Source organism: Chanodichthys erythropterus, chromosome 19 (assembly GCF_024489055.1).
Source record: "Chanodichthys erythropterus isolate Z2021 chromosome 19, ASM2448905v1, whole genome shotgun sequence".
In the NCBI taxonomy this organism is placed as follows: Eukaryota; Metazoa; Chordata; class Actinopteri; order Cypriniformes; family Xenocyprididae; genus Chanodichthys; species Chanodichthys erythropterus.
The window spans coordinates 34,553,061-34,579,774 of NC_090239.1; the positions used below are offsets into that span (position 1 = coordinate 34,553,061).

At 42.6% G+C, this 26,714-nt stretch overlaps 1 protein-coding gene across 1 annotated transcript in view; it reads right to left on the minus strand.

Moving 5' to 3' along the window:
• LOC137007564 (phenylethanolamine N-methyltransferase) overlaps positions 1–26,714 on the minus strand; it is a 121,352-nt gene that overhangs the window by 25,200 nt on the left and 69,438 nt on the right. The window contains exon 2 of the mRNA XM_067369101.1: positions 1,601–1,808. Within this exon, the coding sequence (XP_067225202.1) occupies positions 1,601–1,808 (208 nt within the window). The remainder of the gene's footprint in view (positions 1–1,600; positions 1,809–26,714) is intronic.

Genomic DNA, 26,714 nt, shown 5'->3' on the forward strand with positions numbered 1-26,714 from the left:
TATTAGAGCTGCTGGATCACTGGGTGGCGAAGTCTTCTGTAATGAAGGGTCAACAAAGTGCGGATCCATTTGCAGCTTTTTATTAAAACATAGCAGTGTTTACAAACAAGGGCAAAGCAGTACCGTAAACAGGGACAGGCAGGGGTCGAGGCTGGCAGCAGAGAATCAGAGTCGGGTCAAAGGCAGAGATCAAGACAGATGGCAAACAAACACAGTCCAGGGCACAGGCAAAGATCGGGGTAGGCAGCAAAGGTTCAGCAGAGAGTAACAGTCCAAGTAACAACGAGATAATAGTCCAGGGAATAACACTCAGAAATGACTACCGTAGCAAATCAAGACTTTTCAATGTATGAATGCAAGTGTGTGTGTTATATAGGGTGTGTGTGATGCCGTGCAGGTGTGTGTGCAATCAGTCCCAGGAATGAGGGCCTATGGGTAATGGAGTCCAAATGAGATTCAGTATTCCGGTGATGGCTCCCTACGGCGGTCCGGAGGATGAGACGAGGGAGCCACATTCATGACAACTTTACATTACATCAATAAAGAAAAAAAAAAGAAAAAAAAGAAACCAAATACAATTCTATTTTGTAATTTTACATTAACAATGTAATGTTCTATTTATCAAAACCAAGTCAATCTCATCAAGTTAGTGTTTTAAGTATTTCTACATTCATTTCAAAATAATAACTAAATGCAATAATAATTTAAACAATTTATTTTTTTATTGCGGTTTTTCTTTTTAATTGTCAACCTAGGATATTTTTGATCATCAGCCATGCTCCATCAACACCGTCTGTCACAGACACGAATTGTATTTTTAATTTCACCAAGCTGATTGCATTAAAAACCCCGCAGTCATCATGTTTTCAGTCCATTTCAAGTTTGATTTTGACATGACATAAAGCGTTGATATCTAACTGTGATATGTTTACTTACTTTTCAATTAGTCTTCCGATTGACGCCATCATTTGTTCATTCAAACTGACGCGCGGAACGTGCACGTCAACCAGAGGCGGGATTTATGGCACAAACCAATCATATCCAATCATAACCAATTACATCCAATCATAGCGCGATGGAGACATTGCCTCCTCTCACATGACTTTCCCCCATTCAATTTCAATTACCCCCCACAAAACCCACTGCACGTCGGGGTTCTGATGATTTTCTATGGATTCCTATGAGAGGAAAGGGAGGCATGACTCCATAGACTGTAAAGCATGACTCCTCTGTGTAACTTTACCTGCGGGTGTCGCTGTTGGGCAGTGTTCCTTAAGAAATACGCGTGACTTGCGCTCTTTTTAATGTCATAATTTGTAATAAATGTGTTGTTTTACATGTAATATGGATTATTTTCTCATCCTATTTTTTTATTTTTATTTTTTATTTTTTGAGGAGGCACTGCCTTCCTTGCCTACTCGGACGAAACGCCCCTGATATATATATATATATATATATATATATATATATATATATATATATATATATATATATATATATATATATATATATATTGTTTGCAATTATTGTTTTATAGTAAATAAGTATTCTTTATTTACAACTTTAATTCTCTATTTTAGACAAGAAAAGGAAATCTCACCTGCGGCCCTCCAGTTCACACACATACTTGAAGTAAGAAGTCCAGTCTATACTACTCTTTCCCTCCTGTAACCAGTTTTGCAGCTCTCTTCGATTCACCTCCAAAAAATCAGACAGGATGACACGATCAAATCTCTCACAGCCACTCATGACCTGGTAAAGAGTGGGGCCAGATCCCACATCAACTAAAATGTCCCCTCTTATGTCATCTGTAAAAGAGAGTGGATATTCAAGGTTAGTTGCAGTGTTCAACTATCTCTTCTGTTTATTCTTGCATTTTTCTGCAATAATAATAGGCAGAGCATTAAATGGCTGACTGGTTCAACCTAACTGAAATTAAGTATGGTCAAGTGTGGTTAAAAACTTGCATTGAGTTGCTATGGTAAAACAGAGCTCCAATGTATAAAATGTGGAGTTTGTCATTGTCATCACCCAAACAGTAACCTTTTTGGTACCTAAAAAGTTCAACTGGGCAATTTTAGCAAAGCAATTTTCATCTCCCTCTTATTTTAACAACAAGCTTCATCACTTGAGGTGTCACTTCAAGCACCAGAAGCCATCAAAGAGAACTCACTTTAGTATTTGTGAGTGGTCTGAAACATGACATGAGCGCATGCTTCAGATGTGCATACAGAAATCTTCTCACGCAGCGCATGAATACTAAGATGAGTTTACTTACTTCTTCTTGTAATTGAATATTTAAATTGGCAAGGCTTAAAAATATGTGCAAACTATAAACTTTTGTGACAATTCAGCACTGGCCCAACCTGGACTGGGACAGTTCCATCAACTGTCTCAAGCGTCTTTCATGCCCTAGAACCAACGGGCAGTCCTTATTAACCTGTCTTGGACAATTTCAGATACAACCCAAGCTCATTTAGTGGATAAAAGTGTAAAATTTGTCAATTTAAAGATTTATTATGTCATCTATGCTCTGAATTTATTTATTTGTGAATAAAATATTGGCTCATGTGATTTGAAAGTCTTTTATTCTTTTATAGTCTTTTTCATTTTATTCAAATTTAAAAAAAAACATCCCAACTTTTCCGTAATTCGGGCTGTACATAAATGCTGCTTTATCCATATAAAATTTTCTGTTATCACATATGTTTGTCAGGGTTCTGTCACTTCAGTCTTGTTTATTTCTTGGTTTTGTGACAGAGCTCTGACACTCCCGTTCTTGTCGTGTTTTTGTGTGAGCGTACGGTCTCGAGTGTTCTCGGGTCTGTGCGCTCTCTTGTCTGCGTGCCTTGTTTCATGTTGGGAGCGTGGCGTTCGGATCCCGGCACTCGTGTCTAGTTTGGTTTCAGGTCGGGATTCGGACACTCGCGCTCCCAGTCCTGTCTTTATTGTGAGCGCACGGTTTGTGTGTACTTTCACTTGCCGTGCGCTCTGGTCTCATGTTTTGTGTAGCACGCGTCGATTCCCACCTGCCGCGTGCTTTCATGTTGTGTTTTTGTCTTGTGTTGTGTTAGCACGCAGTCTGTGTTTCACGGGCTGTGTGCTTCCATGTTGTCTTGTTTTGTGTGAACACATGGCTTATGAGTTTTCATAGTCACGTGTTCATGTCTCGTCTTGTGTCAAGTCAAGTTTAGTTATAGTCTGTTTTCCCCCTCGGGTTGTTTTTGTTGTGTTTTAGTTTTTATTTTTATTAATAAAGCCCTTCCTTTCCCTGCATCATTGAGTCCTTGCTCCTTCCACCACCCACCCAACCTGACAATGTTAAGTAATGTTTTAGATTTTTAGCCAAAATCTCTGTTCATCCAAGTTAATTTCTCTGAAGATCAGTTCTGTGAAGACTGTGATTGAGAAACATGTCCATTAGTTGCAACTTTTAGGTCAGGGATATGTAACATTGGTCCTTGAGTGCCATTTTCCTGCAAACTTTAGCTCCAACCCTGAAAGAAAGAAAAAAACTCACCTGCCTGTAGCCTTAGTAATGCTTAGCACTCTAGGACCAGTAGTAGATCTCTACTATATATATATATATATATATCAAAATCATTCAAATCATTGAATCACTTCCATGGCCACAGGTGTATAAAATCAAGCACCTAGGCATGCAGACTTCTTCTACAAACATTTGTGAAAAAATGTTCCTGTTCCAACATGCCTGCGCACCAGTGCACAAAGCAAGGTCCATAAAGACATGGATGAGCGAGTTTGGTGTGGAGGATCTTGACTGGCCTGCACAGAGTCCTGACCTCAACCTGATAGAACACCTTTGGGATGAATTAGAGTGGAGACTGCGAGCCAGGCCTTCTCAACAACATCACTGCCTGACCTCACAAATGCGGTTCTAGAAGAATGGTCAAAAATTCCCATAAACACACTCCTAAACCTTGGGGAAAGCCTTCCCAGAAGCGTTGAGGCTGTTACAGCTGCAAAGGGTGGGCCAGCTCCATATATATATATATATATATATATATATATATATATATATATATATATATATATATATATATAAACTGAGGGGGGGATGTTTTTTAAAGGTTTTTTTTTTTTTTTTTGAAAATGTGTTAAAACCCACAGTGAAGCTATATACTATTTTTGGCAGCTGATACAGAAACATTTTTACAAAAAATCTTCTGATTTAACCTTGCGATTTGAAGTATTAGATAGCTTAGATATTTGCACCACTACAATGACACTAACAATTCTTAATTTCTGATAGAAATGCAAAATCAATCGGTAGTTATTAATAGAATAACGAGACACAAACCTTTACATTCAATCGCCAAAAGTGCGCACATTTGGAGAAATGCACATTTACCTCAGATTGCATTAGACAGAATATAAGCTGGGCCGTACGCAGGGTTTCATAATAGGTCAGAAAATGTTGTTTGCTGGGGGGTACGGGGCATATGCTCCCCCGAGAAAATTTAGATTTCCCTGGTGTACATATGTGCATTTTTAAGACGTTTTAAGGCCAACAAATTTGATAACAATAGCTTTAAAACCATGTCAACAAATACATGCATGCACAGTTTTGTGGCAGCTTTAATCGCATGTTTGGTAATTTCATGACTTAATTTACAACAGAATACTGACGGTCATTGCTTGTAGCTTCTTTTGCGCTTTATTTAAGCTATAATAAAGTAATTATGCAGCGCGCACCGGCGCATTTGCGCATGCAATTCTTGAGTGTACGCCACGAGCACAGTATAACGGCTGATTGGACAGTCATGTTAATTTTTCGGAGTTTTACCGACATAGTCTGACAACATCTCATCTGACCGGAGTTCACTGTTGTTCAACTGAAGCTCCCTCACCGTGCTCGTTTGACTTGCGCCTGGCGCTGAGGCGAAGCCGGAATGCGCGTCTGAAAAGTGTCCCATTTGTTGTGGTCGTAAAGAGACAGTTCTATACAAACGCAGCGTTTTACTTGGTGATATTTTTTTTTATTCAGCAGAGGCAGGGATACATAGACCAGAAGGGGGGAAATTCCCCCGTCCCCCCCTACAAATCGCACCCTGTATATATATAAAATATTAGAGCTGTCAATGTTAACGCGTTAATGCATGTGATTAATTCAAAATCCTTAATGCATTAAAATAATTTAACGCAAATAAATTACTGAAGCATGTACAATTGCGTTATTAGCATAATTTACATCGCAGTTAAATGATCTTAAAAAGTCCATGCTGATTACATCAGAGATGGCAGAGAGAACAGAGATTTATAAATGTCCGTGTCTGTTTCTCTTTAAAACAGGAACCTTGTCAAATTCTGTCATTGTATCTGAAGAGCGTGAGCCCTCCCACATCGCACTGTTCCTGTCTGAACGGAACGTCAAAACATCTGACCGCTGTATGGCCAGATAATACGCAAACTACATTTCTCGGCAGGATAAAACAAACCAGCATCTAGCTGGTAAAGTTTATTAGATAAGGATTGCAATCAAAGTAAAGACGATTATGGTGACGTACAGGAGTAGCCTACATTAAGCATGTGAGTTCATTATTGATGCGCAATCAAATCATGTATGAACGCTCTCGAAGCACTGATCACACATTGTATTTATGCACAGACATATTTCAGTACATTCACATTGTTTTCACACACAGTCAGGATAATGTTTTGATTTGTCCTGTGTATGTTGCTGTATACTTTATGTGCAGGTCAAGGCGGTTGGTTTAGGTTTTTTCTGGCATCTCCATGTGCTCCTGTTCAGTATCACAACTTGACTTGTCTAAAATTTAAACAAGTTCTTTGTAGTTGCACATACTATACACTGTGAATTCTGAAAGTTTTTTTTTTTTTTTTTTAATGGGTGCTTTAGTGTACATCAGCAGTTCCCACTTTTAGAGTGGAGTACCATCCTTCTGCGTACCCCCTCTCTTCCTCTTAGATTGTATATTTTCCATTAAGAGAATATTTGCACCCAAAATTGACTTTCTAGTGCACTTTTTCTCTTAATGAATACCTTTACAACATGAATAATGTTTTATATAAAAATAAAAAAAGTTCAATAGAGAAATATGCAATGCTAAAAACACACACACACACAAAAAAAAAAATATATTATATATATATATATATATATATATATATATATATATATATATATATATATATATATATTTTTTTTTTAAATACTTAAACCGCCAGTAGATGGCAGAAAGTCACTGTCTTAATGCGTGAGTCACCGAGTCATTCGTTCAACGAAGCAAGTGTCTGTATTTATGATTGAATCATTGAATCATGACTTTCACAAATGATTATTTCAAAGCCGCAGATTAATTCATGAATGTTGTAATTCTGCTGTTGCTTTCATTGCAAAATAGAGCAAATACTGACAGTACTGTGAAGAACATCACTTAATATTAACCTTTTGTTTGTTGAACTGTTCTGTGGATATTTTGGATTTGCATTCTTACTTGTATATCAACATTAAAAACACGAACAAAAGGTAGGCTATGTTTTGTATCAAGAATTTGAATCTTAAATTGATCTTTATGCACCTTTTGTGCCAGGCTATTTGTTAGTATTGTGTAAGTGCTAAATCTGCAGGTAGGCTACATTGTCTAGAACAGCAGTAATGTAGCGTGATTTGTTAAGACAGCAGACAGTGCACGTAACCTATATGCACCCATATGTGTGCTGCTTATGTGGAAATCGACGCTGTCAGATTTGACTGCAAAAAAATAAAAATAAAAATAAAAAATTGATTGTATATCATGTAGTTACGGCATTGTGCCTGTTAGAAAATACATGATCGGTTTTAATGTTATTTTAAGGTAGGGAAGAATTAAATGAACAGCAAAATTCGACATTTTGTTTGCATACCTCCTCTGTCATCTCACGTACCCCCAGAGGTACGCACACCCCAGCTTAAGAACCACTGGTGTACATAAATGTATGAATTATATGGACTCATATCAATTGGTTATTTGGTGTCCTTTTGGAGTCTGCAAGTGTACTTTTTTGGAAAGACACCTACATTTACCTTGAAAAAAGCTGAAAATACAGAAAATACAGTTTTGTGAGAATCACACTTCAATCTGATGGTTTACTTGCTGGATATATAAACAATTATGGAAAAATGGACGTGTTAAACTAGATAAATGGTGTATGCTAACTTTCTTTTAAAATCTGCAGGAGACTTTAGTTTGAGTTAGAATAATCAATAATCTAACACAAACACGCACACACACACACACACAAACATTCATACACATTGCAGAAAGAAAGGAAAATATAGCTGCGAGCAGCGATCGCGGGCCCAAGCCCGGTGGCACCGCCACCCCGGTGGCTTCAGGGCAACTGTGCACAGCGGGCAATAGGCACTTAAAATGGTTAAACATCAAAGGACTATGTCAAATTCACTCCACATTTACTGCACTACAAGGTGCCGCTATAGAGCCCCTCCTCCCTGCCCATTTTCAAAGGATTACATGTGCCAAGTTTTAACATTATTCTGATGAATTTTGAAGCAAATCAGGTAAAAATAAGAGGGTGATCTCAATGTATGCTGAAAGTGACACATTTTCTGCTTCCAGTTGGTGGCGCTATGACTTTGAATCACAATAGTCAAATCCATGTGATCAGCCTTGTACAACGAAGACTAAGCCAAAGTTTCATCAAAATCAATTAATGTATGCAGAAGTTATAACACTTTGTTTCCCTTTTCTTGCCATAAATTTGTTGCCTCGCCACGGCCAAACCGTTTGAGATATCCAAAATCCGTTTGCAATTAAACAACTTCAATGTGTTAGCAACAAGTTAAAAAAGCTTGGTGTAAATTGGATAAACCCTGTAGGAGTAGTAGTATAAAATTCATAGCCTGTTTTTTCAAAAAATTAACATTCAAACCAAAATAGCTGACTTCCTGTTGGTCGGAGCTAATGAATGTAAATTAGAAAATTGTCCGGCTTGATGAGAATAATATGTGTACCGAGTTTGGTGACTGTAGGAAAAACTAACCCCCACTTTTGTCAAAAGGTGGCGCTACTGAGCCCCTCCACCACGCCCATTTCTATGGCTTTGTCCATGTCTACTGGTTGACAATATTGATGTGTGTGTCGAGTTTCATGCAATTTGAAGCATGTTAAGAGCCTCAAAAACACTCAAGAATATTATTACAGTTTGACCTGTTGCCATGGCAACAATATTTCAAATATCAAAAATCCTGTCATAGGTCTACATCTGCTGTGTATTGACATTACACTGATGAAGTTTGAAGCAAATCAGGTAAAAATAAGAGGGTGATCTCAAAGCATTTTAAAAGTGATACACTTCTTGCTGCCATTTGGTGGCGCTATAACTTTGACTCACAATAGTTACATCCATGTGATCAGACTACTACAACCAACACACTCCTGAAGTTTCATAAACATCAATCAATGTATGCAGAAGTTATAACACATTTCCTGTTTCCCTTTTCTCGCCATAAATTCGTTGCCTCGCCACGGCCAAACCGTTTGAGATATCCAAAATCCGTTTGCAATTAAACAACTTCAATGTGTTAGCAACAAGTTAAAAAAGCTTGGTGTAAATTGGATAAACCCTGTAGGAGTAGTAGTATAAAATTCATAGCCTGTTTTTTCAAAAAATTAACATTCAAACCAAAATAGCTGACTTCCTGTTGGTCGGAGCTAATGAATGTAAATTAGAAAATTGTCCGGCTTGATGAGAATAATATGTGTACCGAGTTTGGTGACTGTAGGAAAAACTAACCCCCACTTTTGTCAAAAGGTGGCGCTACTGAGCCCCTCCACCACGCCCATTTCTATGGCTTTGTCCATGTCTACTGGTTGACAATATTGATGTGTGTGTCGAGTTTCATGCAATTTGAAGCATGTTAAGAGCCTCAAAAACACTCAAGAATATTATTACAGTTTGACCTGTTGCCATGGCAACAATATTTCAAATATCAAAAATCCTGTCATAGGTCTACATCTGCTGTGTATTGACATTACACTGATGAAGTTTAAAGCAAATCAGGTAAAAATAAGAGGGTGATCTCAAAACATTTCAAAAAGTGATACACTTCCTGCTGCCAGTTGGTGGCGCTATAACTTTGACTCACAATAGTCACATCCATGTGATCAGACTCCTATAACGAACACACTCGTGAAGTTTCATAAAGATCAATATATGTATTAAGACGTTATAACACATTTCCTGTTTCCTTTTTCTCGCCATAAATTCGTTGCCTCGCCACGGCCAAACCGTTCGAGATATCAAAAATCCCCTGGCAATTTTTAATCATCAGTGTCTTGACTTCATGCTGACCGAGTTTGGTAGCGATCGGATTAATCGTCTAGGAGGAGTATATCAAATTCCAGAGCATGCGTTTTTCAAACAACCCTTAATAGCTGACTTCCTGTTGGCGTGGCGATTAACTTAGAGCGCGAAAGTTGTTCGGCCCGATGAGGTCTATATGTGTACCGAGTTTCATACTAATACGTGCAAGCATGTTTAATATATAGACCAAATTTTCAGACGTTTTTCAAGGGGGCGCTGTCGAGCCCCCCTGCCACGCCCGGGTACCAGCCTCTCCGGCGTCCTAATGGCCGCGGATTCCAATGTGTGTGCCAATTTTCAAGAGTTTTTGAGCATGTTAAGGCCCCCAAAAAGCCCCGGAAGACGAAAAAAAAAAAAATAAAAAAAAAATAATCCTTAGAAGAACAAGAGGGCCCTGCGCGCTTAATTCGCTTGGGCCCTAATGAGAGAGAAAGAGTTTTAAGAGAGAATGAAATGATGAGCATGATTTCTAGCAAAGTATGCACTTCAAAAGACCTGACCTGAACGAACCATGAATCATTAATTTAATGCACCAGTTCAGCTTTAGAATCTGGATATACTCGCTTGTCAACTTTAAATGGGAATCTCCTCATCGGCATCCTTGGCTTGGAGAAAAGGGTTTTTCCGAATCAATGATTTGTTGCAGGATCTTTTCAGCTCCGGATCGTGGTTAGCTAAAAACCAATCACGTTTGAGCATGCTGGCAAATGAAATGAAGTCTCTTGTCGTGGATGGAGTTTAAAGTTGAGGCGGCAAAAGTCATTGGTTAAACTTTGCGGAAAAACTTAATACACGAGACTCAACGGAAAAGGAAGTTAAAGTAAAAGAAAAGTAAAGTGAATAAAAGTTGGATGGCTTGAATGAGCTGCTTGTCTGTCCTTTGTCTTAAGCCAAAATCTTTGTTCCAGGATTAGATACATTCTATCTTCAGTTTAATCCTTGTCTTAGTCTTGTCTATGTTCTAGTCTTCATCTTTGTAATGTTACTATTTAAAATTAGGTGTTTGTCCCACCTCTTTGAGGAGTTGTGACCAATCAGGTATCTTCTTGTTTGAAAGGTGACTTTTCTCCACCTCAATCATAAACCGAGTGTTTACCTTGGGCCTCTGGAATTGCTGGTCTCGGCAGAGAGTACTGTTTAGACATGATTTCTATCAAATGGAATATGATACATTTTACACAGATTTCATTCAAGCCATGATTTGAAAGGAAAAAAGAGATTTAAATACATATCAAACAAGAAATACTTTAATCCATCCATTCAATAGTTATACAGTTACATGAGTTGTGGGTGTTCTAAAACATAACTGGTCACATGTAGCAGGTGTAGACATGATATAAAATTTATGCAATTAAAAAATGTTTGATAAGTCTGTTTTAAATTGTTTGGAACAATTTGATACAGTTTGTGTCTTTGTGGGTTTTTCTGTGTCATTCAGAGGTCACTCAGAGAACTGGTCTGCAATGTCTCTGTCTCTTTTGGTCTGGAGATCAAAGACTCTTTATCTTCTTTGGCTTAAATTGTGTTGTCTTTTTGACCATTTGGTTTCTACAAATGGCTTAAAAGTTTGCCACCTTTCCTTCAGTCAGGAAGCATGTGTGCCATAAAAGTACTTAGCAGGGGGTTGTTCTGTAGATGGACTGGAGCCGAAAATCAGATTCTCTTATCTTAGGTCCTGCGATATTTTATTTGGGCTTCTGGAATTATGTTTTGAAAGAATCATCTGAAAGATTAATTTATCTGGTTCGTCCTCAGTACTTATATAGTTAATTTTTTACTTAATTACTTAATGTATACTTCTTTACTACTTTTCTTTTTTAAGAAAAAATGCTTCTAAAGATTAAAATATTTTATGCTTACAAAATATTTTTCCAGTGGGGTGAGAATAATAGTTATAAATAATATTACTTTTTGAATGTTTGAGTCGCAACCATCTCAGACCACTAACAACTGGTCTTGTCTTTGGCAGAGGTGAGTAGAGTATCCAAAAACTGTACTCAAGTAAAAGTACAAGTACTTATAGAAATATTTACTCAACGTAAATGTGATATATACACATACAACAATACAATAGCATGTTATTATTTAGATAGATATTTAAATTAATATTATCATAATTAAATATCTTTGCAACAAACACAGAAGAGACAAGCATTATTATACAGTTACATTTGAAAGAAGAAAGAGAGAAAACTCTTTACATGTGCTCACGCTCATAACCGCTAAACATTTGAACACAAACAATGATCAAATACACATTGACAAATCTTCTTCCGTCTGTTCTCCAAAATGTAATCAAACATATTTCTACATGCGCGTGTAAACTGGTTAACTGTGTCTACACAAAGGCGTTAATTTTCAAGATGAACTGGTTGCCTGCGCTGCCACTGTGCAATAGGTAGGCTACCCACAAATTACAGCGGGATGGAAGGCATTCATTTCATACTCTCTCAACAATGGTAGCTTATTTAAAGGAACACTCCCACTTTTTTGAAAATAGGCTCATTTTCCAACTCCCCTAGTGTTAAACAGTTGAGTTTTACCATTTTCGAATCCATTCAGCTGATCTCCGAGTCTGGCGGTACCACTTTTAGCATAGCTAAGCATAGTTCATTGAATCTGATTAGACCGTTAGCATCTCGCTCAAAAATGACCAAAGTCAGGACTAATATGAATTCCATAGATGTTATTATACGTCTCAAAAATTCCTTTCCAGAATTTCTCCAACCGAGGACAAAACCAAAACATGTGAGCTGTTGTAGCGGGTGAATATGAACACCTATTACATGCGGAGCTAATGTTATGATAAATCTTAGCTAACTTTGAGTTAGTAAAATGAAGTCTATTAAGTATCTTGAATTGGATAAGACCATGCCTGGCACAAGGAGATGAGGAGTGTACTTGGCCTAGAACATCAACCCATTCCCTCTCTATAAACTCTATGCCCAAATCACTCTGCCAGGCCGTTCAAATGCCATCTAAGTTTTGTGGATGTATAGTGGATATAATAGAATATATAGATGAAATAAACCCCTTACTGTTTGGATTTAGATCAAGTAATGTTTCAGTGGGTGTAATGACTGATTGCAAATCAGACACAATTATTGGTTAGTTAACCAATAGTTTTAAGCTCACTCTGGAGTCTGTCCCCATCCCCCGGGAATCTTTCAGTTACAAGTTTATTGCGCTGAGGAATGTGGTTGCCGCATGGAGAACAGAGTAGAGACACAGAAAATCTGCATCTTCCCTGCATTTTCCACACAGAACACAGACTCTATGGCATTAATGTATAGACAGACTGTGCTATAAATGAATCCTTCTCAGGAAATGGTATCCATTATTATTGATGTTGTATTGTACTCATTATATTTACATGTTTGATGATTGTTAAATGTTATGACCTGCATGGTAACTTCAATCATGCCATGTTTAGTGTCTATACGTTCGTAGCGGGAAGATTTAAATGCTTGTGTATGCGGTACATCCATACCTGTGCAACACATCAGTATTAAAATAATATTTAATAGTTCTGATTCGAGAACTCAGCTTGTTAATCTTTCTGGGTCGTAAAAGCCCTGACAGGAGGGGTGTTGCCACCCAGAATTACAACATCTTCATTGGTCCGGTCAACAACTGAGAGGTGTGACTTTGACCAGAGGTTAAAAACCAGCGAACAGTGCCACTCCCTCTCTTCTTCCTTGCTTCTAGACGACCGAACAAATCTCCTTGCGGCCGGCCTCTCTAGGCCCGGCCACAAGGCTGGTAGGCCCCTGGCCTACAACACCCAGCCATGTGCTCATCACCCAACAGACTAGCAACAACTTCAGATGATAACTTCAAGAGTTATCCTCAACCTGCAGATCCGACGCTCTTCAGCCTAAAGGCATCTTGCAAGTATCGTACATTTTAATGCTAAACAGCGATTTAGTATTGATTTGTAAAGACTTTACCTTTGCTATTGCTAAAAGAAACTGATGAGTCCTTTCCAGATTGCCTTTTACATTTCAAGTAGCTCTAGTAAAAGCATCTCTTCCGGTTCAACTCTATCATTACTCATTCTGACTTGCGTGTGTGTGTGTGACCAATTGTGTATGTTATGTTATGTGTTTGTTAGTTTAGTTATGTGTTTGTGAGTTAGTTAATAAAGATTGTGCACAATACATGTTTGGTTCTGACTCCGTCTGCTAATGAATTGCCTCTTAAGTGATAGATCCGGACTACCTGCTCTGAGTAGTACAGTACAATAAGAAATATTATTTTTCCATAACTTGGAAATTGACATTTCTTAGAATTAATAAACAATCAACCCTGAGCGTTCACTGGACGAACAGGTTAACTGATTGTAATGTTAATTTTAATGTAGCTACGTCCAGTTAATCTGATTAACGAATTTGCATATTCATAATAAATCATAATTAATAATCATAATGAATTATGAATAATTATTAATATTTCCCCTTTGAGTTAATTTTCGCTACATGGGTGAGGAAGGGGGTAGCCCTGGCAAAGAATTAAATACGTTTTTAATGAAGCTTCTGATTTGCAAAAATCTAAAAAAAAAAAAAAAAAAAAGAGTTCTCGGCAAAGCAAAATGACTTTCAAGTTCCTGAAACGAGCAAAAAATATTATTAAAGAATAAATCTTTCAAGAGCCTGATCCCATTCTCTTCCCAAACACAGAATGCAGAATCCACATAGGGTGGAGGAAATAAAGAGTTGGAAACTATAGGACCCAGAATAGAGGCTGCCTGCAGACCAAAATGCTTCCTAAATTGTGAATACATTTTTAGAGTATGTGCAATAACTGGATTTTAAGAGGAAATATCCATGTTTCCAGTCAGAGGGAGTGAAGTACAGACTACGGATTGAAGAGAAAATCTACTACATAATTGTTCCCCTTGCACCCACAGCGGAATATTGTGTGGGACACCCAGTGTATGATTTTCTGAATATTACTTGCCCAGTAATAAAATAAAGAAATGGGCAATACCATCCCCCAAGAAATTTTGATCTTTGTAAAAAAGGATTTTCTTATACGAGGGGTTTTGTTTTCCCATAGGTAGGAAGAAACTAAGCTGTCAAATTTAATGAAAAAGGTCTTTCTTATAAAAATAGGAATATTTGTAAATAAATACAGGAAGTGAGGGAGGACTGACATTTTAACTAGATTAATACGACCTGCTAATGACAAGGGTAATCTGGACGATTTGGTAAAATCAACTTTGCAATGACCTAAAAGTTGGGAAAAATTAGCTTTAAACAAATCATTAAATGATTGTGTGACTTTTACACCTAGGTATTTAAAACCCTCATGAAATGAAGCGTCAGCGTTAGTTCAGGCAGGCCTCATAGTCAAGCTCTGCTATCAGCTGATTCTCAAATTCCAACCCCACCCATATCAGCTGATCCAATTTCTATGGACTCCATTGGCAACTCTAAAATAAGGCGCATTAGTTAAACGCAGCTTCCATCTCTCTGCCTACTTGGCTGCTTCCACTGCACGCTGCTTGCAATTAATCAAGATAAGTGAAACGTTTTTTTTTTTTTATGCTCTATCACTATCATTTTCGGGTGGTCTGCTTTATCAGTTTAATATGATGTAACACTACGTGAGTTTTATTTCACGTGTCAGTGAGCAGTCTGTTTGAGTGATTTACTAAGGAGCTATCAATGAGATTTGCTTTTTATTCAGAGACGAGTTTTACTGAACTTTATTAAAGGAAGAGGCTTTTCGCGTTGTATTCGCATATCAAACGAAGCTACAGCATCATAGATCTGTTCGGCAGGATGTATAACAGATTCAGACTGATCGCGAATATCACCAGCAATAGATCGCCAGCAGATTTTGTGGTTAAGTAGAAGCTGTTTGCTTACTATTTGCACCTTATGATTAAAAATAATGTATTGACCTATTTACATAGGAAGTACGCGAGCAGCTGCATTTAGGCGATTATATCTGGGCATACAATTTAATAAACATGGGACGAACAGCGATTTATATGATGACATATTCGTCAGCATTGTGACTCACTGCTGTCACGTAATATTATTTTTGCTATAGATATAGGGACTTTTATCACGCTGTGCTGCAATACCACGTGATTGACTGACGTTTAGAAGCTTCGAACGTCATTAAGTATCAGAAGATCAGGACAGCTGGTTTAAAATTTGAAAATGGGCGCTTTGTTCTCATGCTTTTTCAAACCACAACTGCTGCAATGATTTGTTGGATAAGGTGGAGAAAACAAGTCTGACCACAGATATTGCTTATGCGCATTAAGTCAAGTCACTTTTATTATATAGAGCTTTTTACCATGCAGACTGTCAACCATGTTAACATGAAACATTGGCTACACAGCAGCTCTAGATCTAAATCATATCATTTTAGTTAATTGTGATAAATCTTCGAGTTAGAAGCTTTAAAAAAAAAAAAAAAAAAAAAAATTGATAGCTTCAAAGGCTTCAGAAAGCTTTGTTTTCCTATCATTAATTTTAACAGCTTATTAATGCAGCTGCACTTCCTTAGACCACTTGGGCTAAGATTGAGCTAGGGGTCTTTCTATGCTCTCGTGGCCATATCACGAAATTAAGAGTTCATACTGCTGTGAGGACCGACAGTCTGTTGCACGCTGCAGTGTTTTGAAGTGACATCTACATATACGTGGGATTAAAGGTGCTAAATAGGATGTTTTGCTTCATACATTTTGCAATATTACTTGAAACTGTCTTTACTAACTGATAAAAGACTATTTATTAGGTGCACTGAAGTAATAATATTAATATACATCATCGGTGCATGAGGTAGGGCCTTAAAAACATCAGCCAATCGTTTACGCGATTGGCCCTCTGGCTTGTCAATCACTGCCATGACGTTCCTTGTGAGAGAATAGCATGGCTGCACTCTCCAGTAACTTTCCACACTCCACAGGCGCTGCATGCAATGTTTTTGTCAGGAGACAGGAGTAACAACTGCAGATTACGAGTTACCTGTGGTGAGTCCGACATAGTGAATCCACTAACACAACAAAGCGAATGCCGGTGGTAAACACTTGTGTTCCAATACTTGTGCACGAGTTTTGGGAGGCGTTCCTTTGTTCGTTCTTACGTATGCGCTCATTTCAAAAACTCGGACTAAAAGTAGGCTATAATAGAATATTAGTTCCCTTTCAGTCGGTCACGTTCGACGTACGTCAGTAGTGACCGACGAATTGGGATATCGCTTAGAGAGCCCTATCATCTTCGTGTAAACTAAAACAAGCCAATGGAATTGGCGTGCGATATTTGCATAATGCGCACCGCCCCCGACAGGTGTATATAAATAGGAAGCAGATGCAATCGCACTCTGTCTTTCGCTTCGGAGCCATTCACTGGTGTCCTGTTTTAGAAGACTCCTTTCTTCGTTTGTTTTATTCTAAAACATTGCCTCAGAAGAGGATTTACAGCGAGCTTTCAGTGCTGGTGAAAGGGCACGTTCAGCGAGGTCGCGAGTCTCCGAGGAGCTGAGCTATAAGCTCGAAAACTGCTGTTTTCACAGCAACACAAAGAGTTTGTGCGTGTGTAGCGATTTGGGCCGGTTCCTCGGTGTGTCAGGGAGTGGTGTACCTGACACATCGCGTCGCTCCCTGGGTGCTTCAGCACGAGTGAGTTGACTTCCCCTTCTAAAAGAGCTTTACAGACGAACCCTGACAGTATGTCATTTCGTCGTTCCCTGGTCCCTGCTGATGGGCACAATCGTTGCATCTCGTGTTTGGGCATTCTGCACGCTGAAGCAGCTTTTGTGGATGGTTCATGTTCCCATTGCGGGAACATGACTATCGCGATGCTGAGGTCGAGACTCTCCTTCCTGAAGTCTCAGGAAGCGGGGGTCCCCTCTCCTATGCCGCGTACGACCGTTTTTTCCGGCCCCGGGAACCGGAATGACGGTACGGCGCTGTATAGGAAGGGTGACCGGAGGATAACGGTCAGGGCTTCCCCGCCGAGCGGAAACGCTCCTCGGGCCCCTGCCGCCTCATCAGCACCGCAACCCATCGTGCCACCGTTGGTTTCCGCTGGGCCCTCTACGGACTGTCCAGCCGTTACCTTTGGTGTGCTGGCGGCGGATCGGATGTCGATCGCTGCATCGGAAGGTGAGCCTGAGTCCTCGGGGGAGGATTCGGACGCGCAGCCTTGTGCGTCGGGCTTGAGTGGAACCCCCACCCTGTCCCGGCCCATCTCGGTTGGACGATTGGTACTTGGCAGGGGGTCGCGCTGGTCAAATCCAGCGTCCCGCCCCAATGCCTTTCTTCCCGGAAGTACACGATGAGGTGACCAGGTCTTGGCAAGCTCCGCATGGGGCTCGTACAGGGCAGTCGAGCGGTCTGTTGCGACGCAGTTGTGTCCAACGGCCGCTGGCTGGCGCGGTGAGCCGCGTCTCCCGTCCCAGGCCTGTGAATTCTCAGCCGGTCTGACTGAGAAAGCTTACAGTGCCTGTGGGCAGGCTGCCTCTGCCCTGCACGCGATGGCCCTTTTGCAGGTCTATCAGGCAAAAGCGCTGTCGCAGATGCCCCAGGAAGGTCCTGACCAACAGCTGCTTGGGGAGCTGCGCGCTGCCACTGACCTTGCCCTCCGGGCAACGAAGGTGACAGCGCGTTCTGTTGGCCAGGCGATGTCTACTCTGGTAGCCCAGCAACGCCACCTCTGGCTGACCTTGGCAGACATGAGGGAGACCGACAAACATCGGTTCCTGGATTCCCCCGTGTCTCCGGTCGGCCTTTTCGGCGACGCGGTGGAGAGCTGTGCCCAACAGTCCTCCGCTGCACAGAAGCAGGCTGAGGCTATCAGACATGTCATGCCACGGCGGTCCGCTGCTGCCTCCACCCAGCCGCCCGTGGCTCAGCCTCAGCCCGCTCGTCGCCGAGGGCGCCCGCCTGCGTCTTCCTCCGCCCCTGCTAAGTTGGCAAAGCAGCAGCCTACACCAGCCAAACAGCAGGGTGCCGGGCGCGGACGTGGTGCCCAGCCAGTCTCTGCCAGCCAGGTGGCAAGCGGTCGGGGAAAACTCGGCCCTGAGACGGGCGACCTGGAGCGGAAGGTTCCTGCCCTTTGGGAGAGTATTCCATCTGCTCTCCCACCCCCGGAGGAGGGCCGGGGGGATTTTGTGGCGGCTGTCCATCTACCGCCGCTGGCTCTCCGGAGTCCAGCGGTACCCACTTTGCCACAAAAGGAGCAGTTTCCTCAAACTCCAGGTCACAACAAGGGGTGTCTGCCAGTGTGCCAGGCTCCGCCTCGCTGCTGTCAGCTCCCTCCCCATTCGCCAGCAGGTGGCAGTGTGATGGTGCAGACCGCGTCCCGTGCGCCGTCTCCCATGCACACTGCTGCCTCGCAGAGTCCGACCCCACTCCGGGCCGCCCTCAAGCCGTCCGAGTCGGGTCCCTCTCTGCCTTGCTGCCCCACCCCCGGTGCGTCTGTGGTGCCTTTGGTCCCGCTGGCTCAGTGTCTGGAAGCGTGGATAGCGCTCCCCAGCCTGTCCAGTTGGCTCATTCGTACTATCAGACTCGGCTATGCGATTCAGTTCGCCCGGCGTCCCCCGGTCTTCAGGGCTGTCCACTTCACTCAGGTGTCGTTGGACAGTGCTCCTGTTCTCCGGGTGGAGATTGCTGTCCTCCTGGCGAAGGGTACAATCAAGCCGGTCCCTCCAGCCGATATGAAGTCGGGGTTTTACAGCCCCTACTTCATTGTACCGTAAAAGGACGGTGGGCTACGGCCAATCCTGGACCGTCCCCAGGATTGGTTTGCAGCAATAGACCTGAAGGACGCATACTTTCATGTCTCGATTCTGCCTCGACACAGACCCTTCCTAGGTTGGTCTGCGTTCGAGGGTCGGGCATGTCAGTACAAAGTCCTACCCGACATGGTTGTAGCTCCCAACTGGTTGGGTCTTCAGTTCAACTGGGACAAGAGCAAACTCGCCCCCGGGTAGAGGATCTCTTGTTTCGGTCTCGAGCTAGACTCGGTCGCACGGACTGCGCGTCTCACCGAGGTGCGCGTCCAGTCGGTGTTGAACTGCCTGAGCTCGCTCAAGTGCAGAACAGCGGCTCCACTGAAAGATTTTCAGAGGCTCCTGGGGCATATGGCATCTGCAGCCGCGGTAACGCCGCTCGGATTGCTTCATATGAGACCGCTTCAACACTGGCTCCGCGGCCGGGTCCCGAGATGGGCGTGGCAGTGCGGCACGCTCCGTGTCCCCGTGACACCGAGCTGCCGTCGCACCCTTGTCCGGTGGTTGGACCCTTCGTTCCTGTGGGCCGGAGTACCCCTCGAACGAGTGTCCAGGCACGCTGTGGTCTCCACAGATGTCTCTGCCACGGGATGGGGGGCCATGTACAACGGGCATGCAGTGACAGGTCTTTGGACGGGGCCTCAGCTGCATTGGCATACCAATTGCCTCGAGTTGCTAGCGGTTCGTCTTGCGCTGGCCCGCTTCAAGGAGCTGTTGTCAGGCAAGCACGTTCTAGTCCGCTCACTAAGCACTGCGGCCGTTGCGTACACCTACCGTCAAGGTGGTCTACGCTTCCGTTGCATGTTGCAACTCGCCCGCCATCTCTTGTTGTGGAGTCAGAAGGATCTGAGGTCCCTTCGGGCCACTCGTGTCTCAGGTGTGCTCAACCGTGCAGCTGACGAGCTGTCACGGCAGCATCTACTTGCGGGCGGACCCCCAGGACCCCCTGACTCAGAGACGGGGCACCCTGTGGCACCCGCGTCCCGATCTGTGGAACCTCCACGTGTGGTCCCTGGACGGGATGCGGAGGTTCTGAGTGATCTCCCGCAAGCGGTCGTAGACACCATCACTTCCGCTAGAGCTCCTTCCACTAGGAATCTCTACGCGCTGAAGTGGAACCTGTTCGTCGAATGGTGCGCCTCTCGCCGAGAGGACCCCCGATCATGTTCGGTCGGATCCGTGCTTTCCTTTCTGCAAGATGGGTTGGAGCGAAGGCTGTCTCCCTCCACCCTCAAGGTGTATGTTGCCGCCATTGCCGCACATCACCATGCAGTTGAGGGTAAGTCCCTGGGGAAACACGATCTGATCGTCAGATTCCTGAGGGGGGCCAGGAGACTGAATCCTCCTCGCCCTTCCTCCGTACACTCTTGGGATTTGACCCTGGTTCTCACAGCTCTCCGGGGTCATCCCTTCGAACCTTTGCAATCAGTCGACCTGAAACTAATGTCTCTTAAGACGGTTCTTCTGGTTGCATTGGCTTCCCTGAAGAGGGTAGGGGATCTGCATGCATTTTCGGTCGACGAAATGTGCCTAGAATTCGGGCCCGGTGCTTCTCACGTCATCCTGAGACCCCGGCCTGGATACGTGCCCAAGGTTCCTACCACTCCCTTCAGAGATCAGGTAGTGAACCTGCAAGCGCTGCCCTCGGAGGAGGCAGACCCAGCCCTAGCTTTGCTCTGTCCCGTCCGCGCTCTGCGCGTTTACGTGGACAGAAAGCGAAGCTTCAGGACCTCAGATCAGCTCTTCATCTGTTACGGAGGCCAGCAGAAGGGAAAGGCTGTCTCCAAGCAGAGGATGGCCCACTGGATAGTGGATGCCATCGCCTTGGCGTACGAATCCCAGGGCGTGCCTTGCCCGCTCGGGTTGAGAGCCCACTCCACCAGAGGGGTGGCCTCTTCCTGGGCGCTGGCTCATGGCGCCTCGCTGACAGATATCTGTAGAGCTGCGGGCTGGGCGACACCTAACACGTTCGTTAGGTTTTATAGCCTACGTGTAGAGCCGGTATCCTCGCGTGTACTCGTATCCACTAGTCGGTAGACGTGTTGTACCCACTCTAAGTGTCGGCTTGCAATGCCATTCCCGCCACTGGCCGGATACGTGCATACTTTCACTCCAGTCGCGTTCCCCGCTTGGCGAACCCTGTCGAGTTCCTCCGCCTCCCCCTTCGGCTCGGACATTGCGGAGTGTCTGATGCCAGGCCTACATCCGTCGCTGACGCTGTCTGTTGGCTGGGGCCCATATGTCGTGACACCTCTACGTGAGCGGTCCCATATGTGTATTTTCCACGGTTTAAAACTCCCTACGGGCCGAGTCCGTGTCTTTCCCTTAGCAGAGCCAGCTCTGCTGTCACCTGTCAGATGAGTCTCCCCCTAACCAGGTGGAGCCATCCCAGGGACTCCATATGCGTACTGCCCCCCCGGGCCAGTCCATGTGTGTATTCCCACGTAAACTCCTCCTCCATTGGGTAGGTAGTGGTTTCCGCAGCGTCCCTTACGGGTTCGCTTCCCCAGTGTGTCTAGTTTACTTAGTGGGTAGTGGTTAGACAGCAGTAGACTCTCTCGGTGTAAGCTCGCCCCCTTCACCGCCAGCCGGTGCTATGGGCGGCTGAGCTTGTGCTGGGCACTGGAAGGGGTTTCGTAACTGTGGCGCTTTAGTTGGGATCCCAATTCGTCGGTCACTACTGACGTACGTCGAACCTGACCGACTGAAAGGGAACGTCTCGGTTACGTATGTAACCCTCGTTCCCTGAAGGAGGGAACGGAGACGTACGTCCCGTCGCCACAGTTTCTGTACCCTCGCTGTAGTGCGGACACCAGTTGTCTCCTCAGCGAAAAACAGAGTGCGATTGCATCTGCTTCCTATTTATATACACCTGTCGGGGACGGTGCGCATTATGCAAATATCGCACGCCAATTCCATTGGCTTGTTTTAGTTTACACGAAGATGATAGGGCTCTCTAAGCGATATCCCAATTCGTCGGTCACTACTGACGTACGTCGAACGTGACCGACTTCAGGGAACGAGGGTTACATACGTAACCGAGACGTTTCAGAAGCTGTTGCTTGGTCATAGTGTCTGCATTAGAGCGCACTCTAAATTTGGAGAATTCTGGATTCCAGTACAGGGCTTGCATTCGCGTCTAAACCTCTCTTTTAATCTGTGAATCAGCAAACAAAGCCTGTTGTTTTCTACAGTCTATGGTTTTTAAGAAGGGTGCTTACAGTTGCATAGAGGAGTAAAATGCAAGCATATAACAGTAGTGCTACATATTAAGTTTATGCAGCAGCATAAGCCATCTATGTTAAATTACTGCGACTAAGCAGAGTGGACATGAGATGTTCGGTGATGGGCTTTTTTTATGTATAGATATTTACTGTGGCTCAACTATTCAATGCCTTTCCAATGGGCTGATATTTTCATTAAACCATGTTTTTTGTTGGACACATGCTATCATCTGTCCAAATGACCTCCACATTTACAATAGGGTTATAGAGGGTTTGTTGTGATTCTGTTTTCATGGTCAGTGATGTGCTAGTGTATTGCAATGAGCTGCTATCCGTGCTGCTATCACCTTGTCAACTGCTCTGTTGAAATTGAATCCATTGTGATAGATGTATTCGTTGGGGTAAACACTAGTCTAGAAACATTGTTTTTGCAACAATGAGGAAACCGTTCATATTAATAAGGGACTCTCTTCAGTCCAAACAGATTTGAAGTAGCCTATTGGTCAGTCATGGTTAAATTCATATTTCAGGCTGCACACATTCCATGTTAAACAACAAATTGCTTATTCTCTGTCTGTTTGATTTCAGAAATTCCAGCTCTTGTGTCTAGAGGCAGTGCCATCAAGCTGGTCTGCCCCCCCTTCAGCCAAACTGTACTAGACTAAATATGACCCTTCATATATATTTGCACTCTGCAGTTCAATACATGTGTAGTTGTCTAGCCAAATCTACTTTAGTTCTTCTGTGCCTCTTTCTCGATGGCTGTACTGCCTTCAACCAAAAGTATGGTCACCTGCATTGCTGGATCCATCCACCATCAGCGTACTAGAAATCCATCTATTTGTTTTCTGCTAAAAGGCTTTAAAGAGAAACCTCTAGTTAATGATCAGCTTTTCCCCTTTTGTTCACGGTTTCTCAGAGGTGGCGAGTTTTCCACACTCTGATTATTCTGTCACATGACCTCACAATTTCTGATGTATCAAATTAATTGCACCACCTCATATTTCTAAAGCACTCTTAAACTCGTTTTAATCTCTGAATCTAACTCTGCTTTATCCTGTTATTTATGTTGGGCTACCTGAGGAGCCGTCCACAAACTGGTCAGCACGACACATTATTTGCCACAAGAGGAGGGAAAGCCCATGTCCAGGGCCTGGTTTACCTCCCATCTACACCCTCTCTGCAATACTACAAGCTTCCCCAGCGCTTCCTTCACTCACTGTGCTATGTGCTGCTACAACTGCAGCTTCCTCCACTCCTGTCTCTACATTGAAGGCCATGGGGCGATGGTCTTCAGCTGCTATGAATGTTGCCTTCGGCCATTGCTCAAGCCAGAAAAGCAATGAGTACTGCTCCCTGCTTGAAAATAAATATTATGGCTTCAATAGCTGTTGGGCCCATTTACACTAAATACTGTAAATTTGACCACAGATGCGTGATGATGCTGCGTGTGCTTGGTGTGTGTCCACTGGCAAGGAGCAGAGCGAGCGTTTTCAATTAATTTCTTTAAAGTTGAGCGTGAAGTTTGGAAAAGCTGAAGCAAATTACATTCACAGGATTCATTGACAGGGTATGAGAGACCTGTGAGAAATGCATGCTTTACTTCATGTTTACACTTGTCCACCAATGGGCAATTTTCTGTACAAATGCTCAAAGGCATCATTTGTTATTTGAAATGCTGTGGGCTTTTATAAAATATGAAAGTCACTGATGGAAAACTGCTTTCGATTTTTAAATTCTCACGTATGCTTTTGTAGAGCGTTCACGCATGGGGTTAGTGCATAAATGAACTTGCTTTGTAAAAATGATCATTAGATCATTGGCTTTTGCTACATTCATTTCAGAATTTTATAAAATGGGAGGTAGTCCCTAGAAGCTGCTGCTGTTCCCTGTCTTAACTTATTATGGAGCTCATGTTAAGGACAGGGAATTTTAGAACAGAGCCATACTTACATACTTATTTCTATCATTGCTTTAGCTACATTTATATTGGCTTCACGTATCTTGATTTGTTCTTTTATAAATAGTTGCATTGGCTTCCTGAAATGCACATCTGAATCCTCGGCTGGCTCTTCGATTTAGCAGGAAGAGCCAGGGAGGATTGCCTGGTATGGTCTGTTTAGGGGTGATTTTCTGCTGCTCTCCCAGTTGAAAAATGGGAGGTTGTCCCCAGAAGCTGCTGCTGTTCCCGGTCTTGGCTTTCATGGAGCTCATGAAAGGACAGGGAATTTAGAACAGAGTCATACCGCCAAATTGTAACTTTAGCAAATATGCCAATAAAAAATTTACTAAATTTTGTCTCTTGTAATTTTTGACTTAAGTGGTCCTGACTGAACTATTCTAAACGGGACAAGGGAAGTATTTATACAGACAAATGATTTGACTGGAAATAATTCACTTTTAAGCATGTTAAGCTTATAGCCTGAGAATTTACCAAACTCTTCTAAAACTGAAATAATATGGGGTACTGATAAATCAGGGTTAGAAACATATCAAAACATCATCCACATATAATGAAATCTTATACTCAGTTCCATTCAGAGTGATACCCTTAATACTACCAGACTGACAAAGTGCTGTGGCCAAAGGTTCAATTGAAATTACAAATAGCAAAGGGGAGAGCGGACATCCCTGTTTGGTACCTCGATGCAAAGGAAAATACTCAGAGTAAATATTATTTGTGCACACAGAGGCTACTGAGGAAGTATATAATAATATAATAATTTCCACTCTACCCTATCGAACGCCTTTTCAGTGTCAAGGGAAAATATAATGTCATCTTGTGTGTTAGTGTACATTACATTATAAAAGTTTCGCAAATTACTAAATGGATTGCGTCCCTGAATAAATCCTGTTTGATCATTAGAAATTATAGTTGGAAGAACAGGTTCTATACAAAGGGACTTTAATATTTTAAAATCAACATTTAAGAATGAAAAGAGCTGGGAAAAGGGTTAGGTGGCCTTGACTACTATGTACTTACATTTAAATTAATCATTTGATACAATGCATTTATTGTGTATGTTTTTACATTGTGCTTATATTTTAAAAACACCTGCATTTAATTACATCTGTAATTAATTTCTGTAATTACATTTATAATTACTGTTGACCCTTACCCCTACCCATACCACCAAACCTGTCCCTAACCTTACCCGTATCCCACCTCAAATGCAGCAAAAGTGTTTTGCAATTCAATATGAACCCAAAAAGTACATTGTACTTATTTTTTGATGTAGTACATGGTAGTTAAGGCCACCTAATATAAAGTGGGACCAATGGAACTTTGAATAACTATGCAACCTGAAAAAGATCATGGCAACAGATGATCTTGCCATGGGGAACATAGGTTTTGAATATTGAATTGAAAACTAATCAGCAAAAAACTGATCCTTGGGAAACACCACCTTTTGTGTGTGTGTGTGTGTGTGTGTGTGTGTGTGTGTGTGTGTTTGTGTTTGTGTAAACAAACTGGCTAATTTATATAATAAACTTTTAAAATACATATTGTTTCAGCAACACATGACTCCTTGAGGGTGCAACCAATGCCTCAGAAAAGGGCTCTCACCCAGAACAGCCAAATTTGATACACCAAACTCAAATGAAGTAGCACACAAAGATAATTAAAGGCGCAATATGTAAGATTTTTATATTAGAATATCCAAAAACCACTTGTACAGAGTTATATATTTCGTTCATCTGTGTATTTACATTATCCTAAATGTTTCCAAGAATTTGTAAATTCTGAGAAATTCACAATTTTTAATAGTTGCCCGTCCCTCCCTTGTCACTTGTTACCTGTCAGTGACGTAATATCTGTGTTATCCCTGGTTCCCTTTCGTGGGAACTATCGACGCTACGTCAGTGACGTGATGGGAATCCTCTGCATTTTTGTGTTCGTGAAGCACTATTGTATCCAACCAATGAGAGAACGTGACATCAGAGGCGGGCGACGTCGCGGACCGGAACCTATAAAGCATGCCCAGAAACAAAGAACGCTAGCTTCTGTTGTCTTCAGTAAGCGCTATTTGTATCTTGTCTGTCTTATTTACTGTTGTCTGTCTACCATCTCGCCAGAAAGTGATCTCTTTGTCTGAGGACAAGAGTTTCTAGCAAGTGAAACAAGACACATAAAAGACATGCATATATATATATAAAATGACGGAGAAAAGCCAGCGTTTCACTAAGTGTGCACCTCCTTGCCCGCGATTCATCGTGGGGGGAGATACACACGAGATGTGTGTGAAATGCCTGGGAGTTGAGCACGCACAGGCAGCTCTTTAGGGGGCTGTCTGTGTGCACTGTGAGCGGCTCACTCTCAGGGCGCTGCGCTCAAGCCGGGCGCTCTGAGGAGGGCGCCGCGGCGAGTGTTCCCCGCGGGTCTGGTCC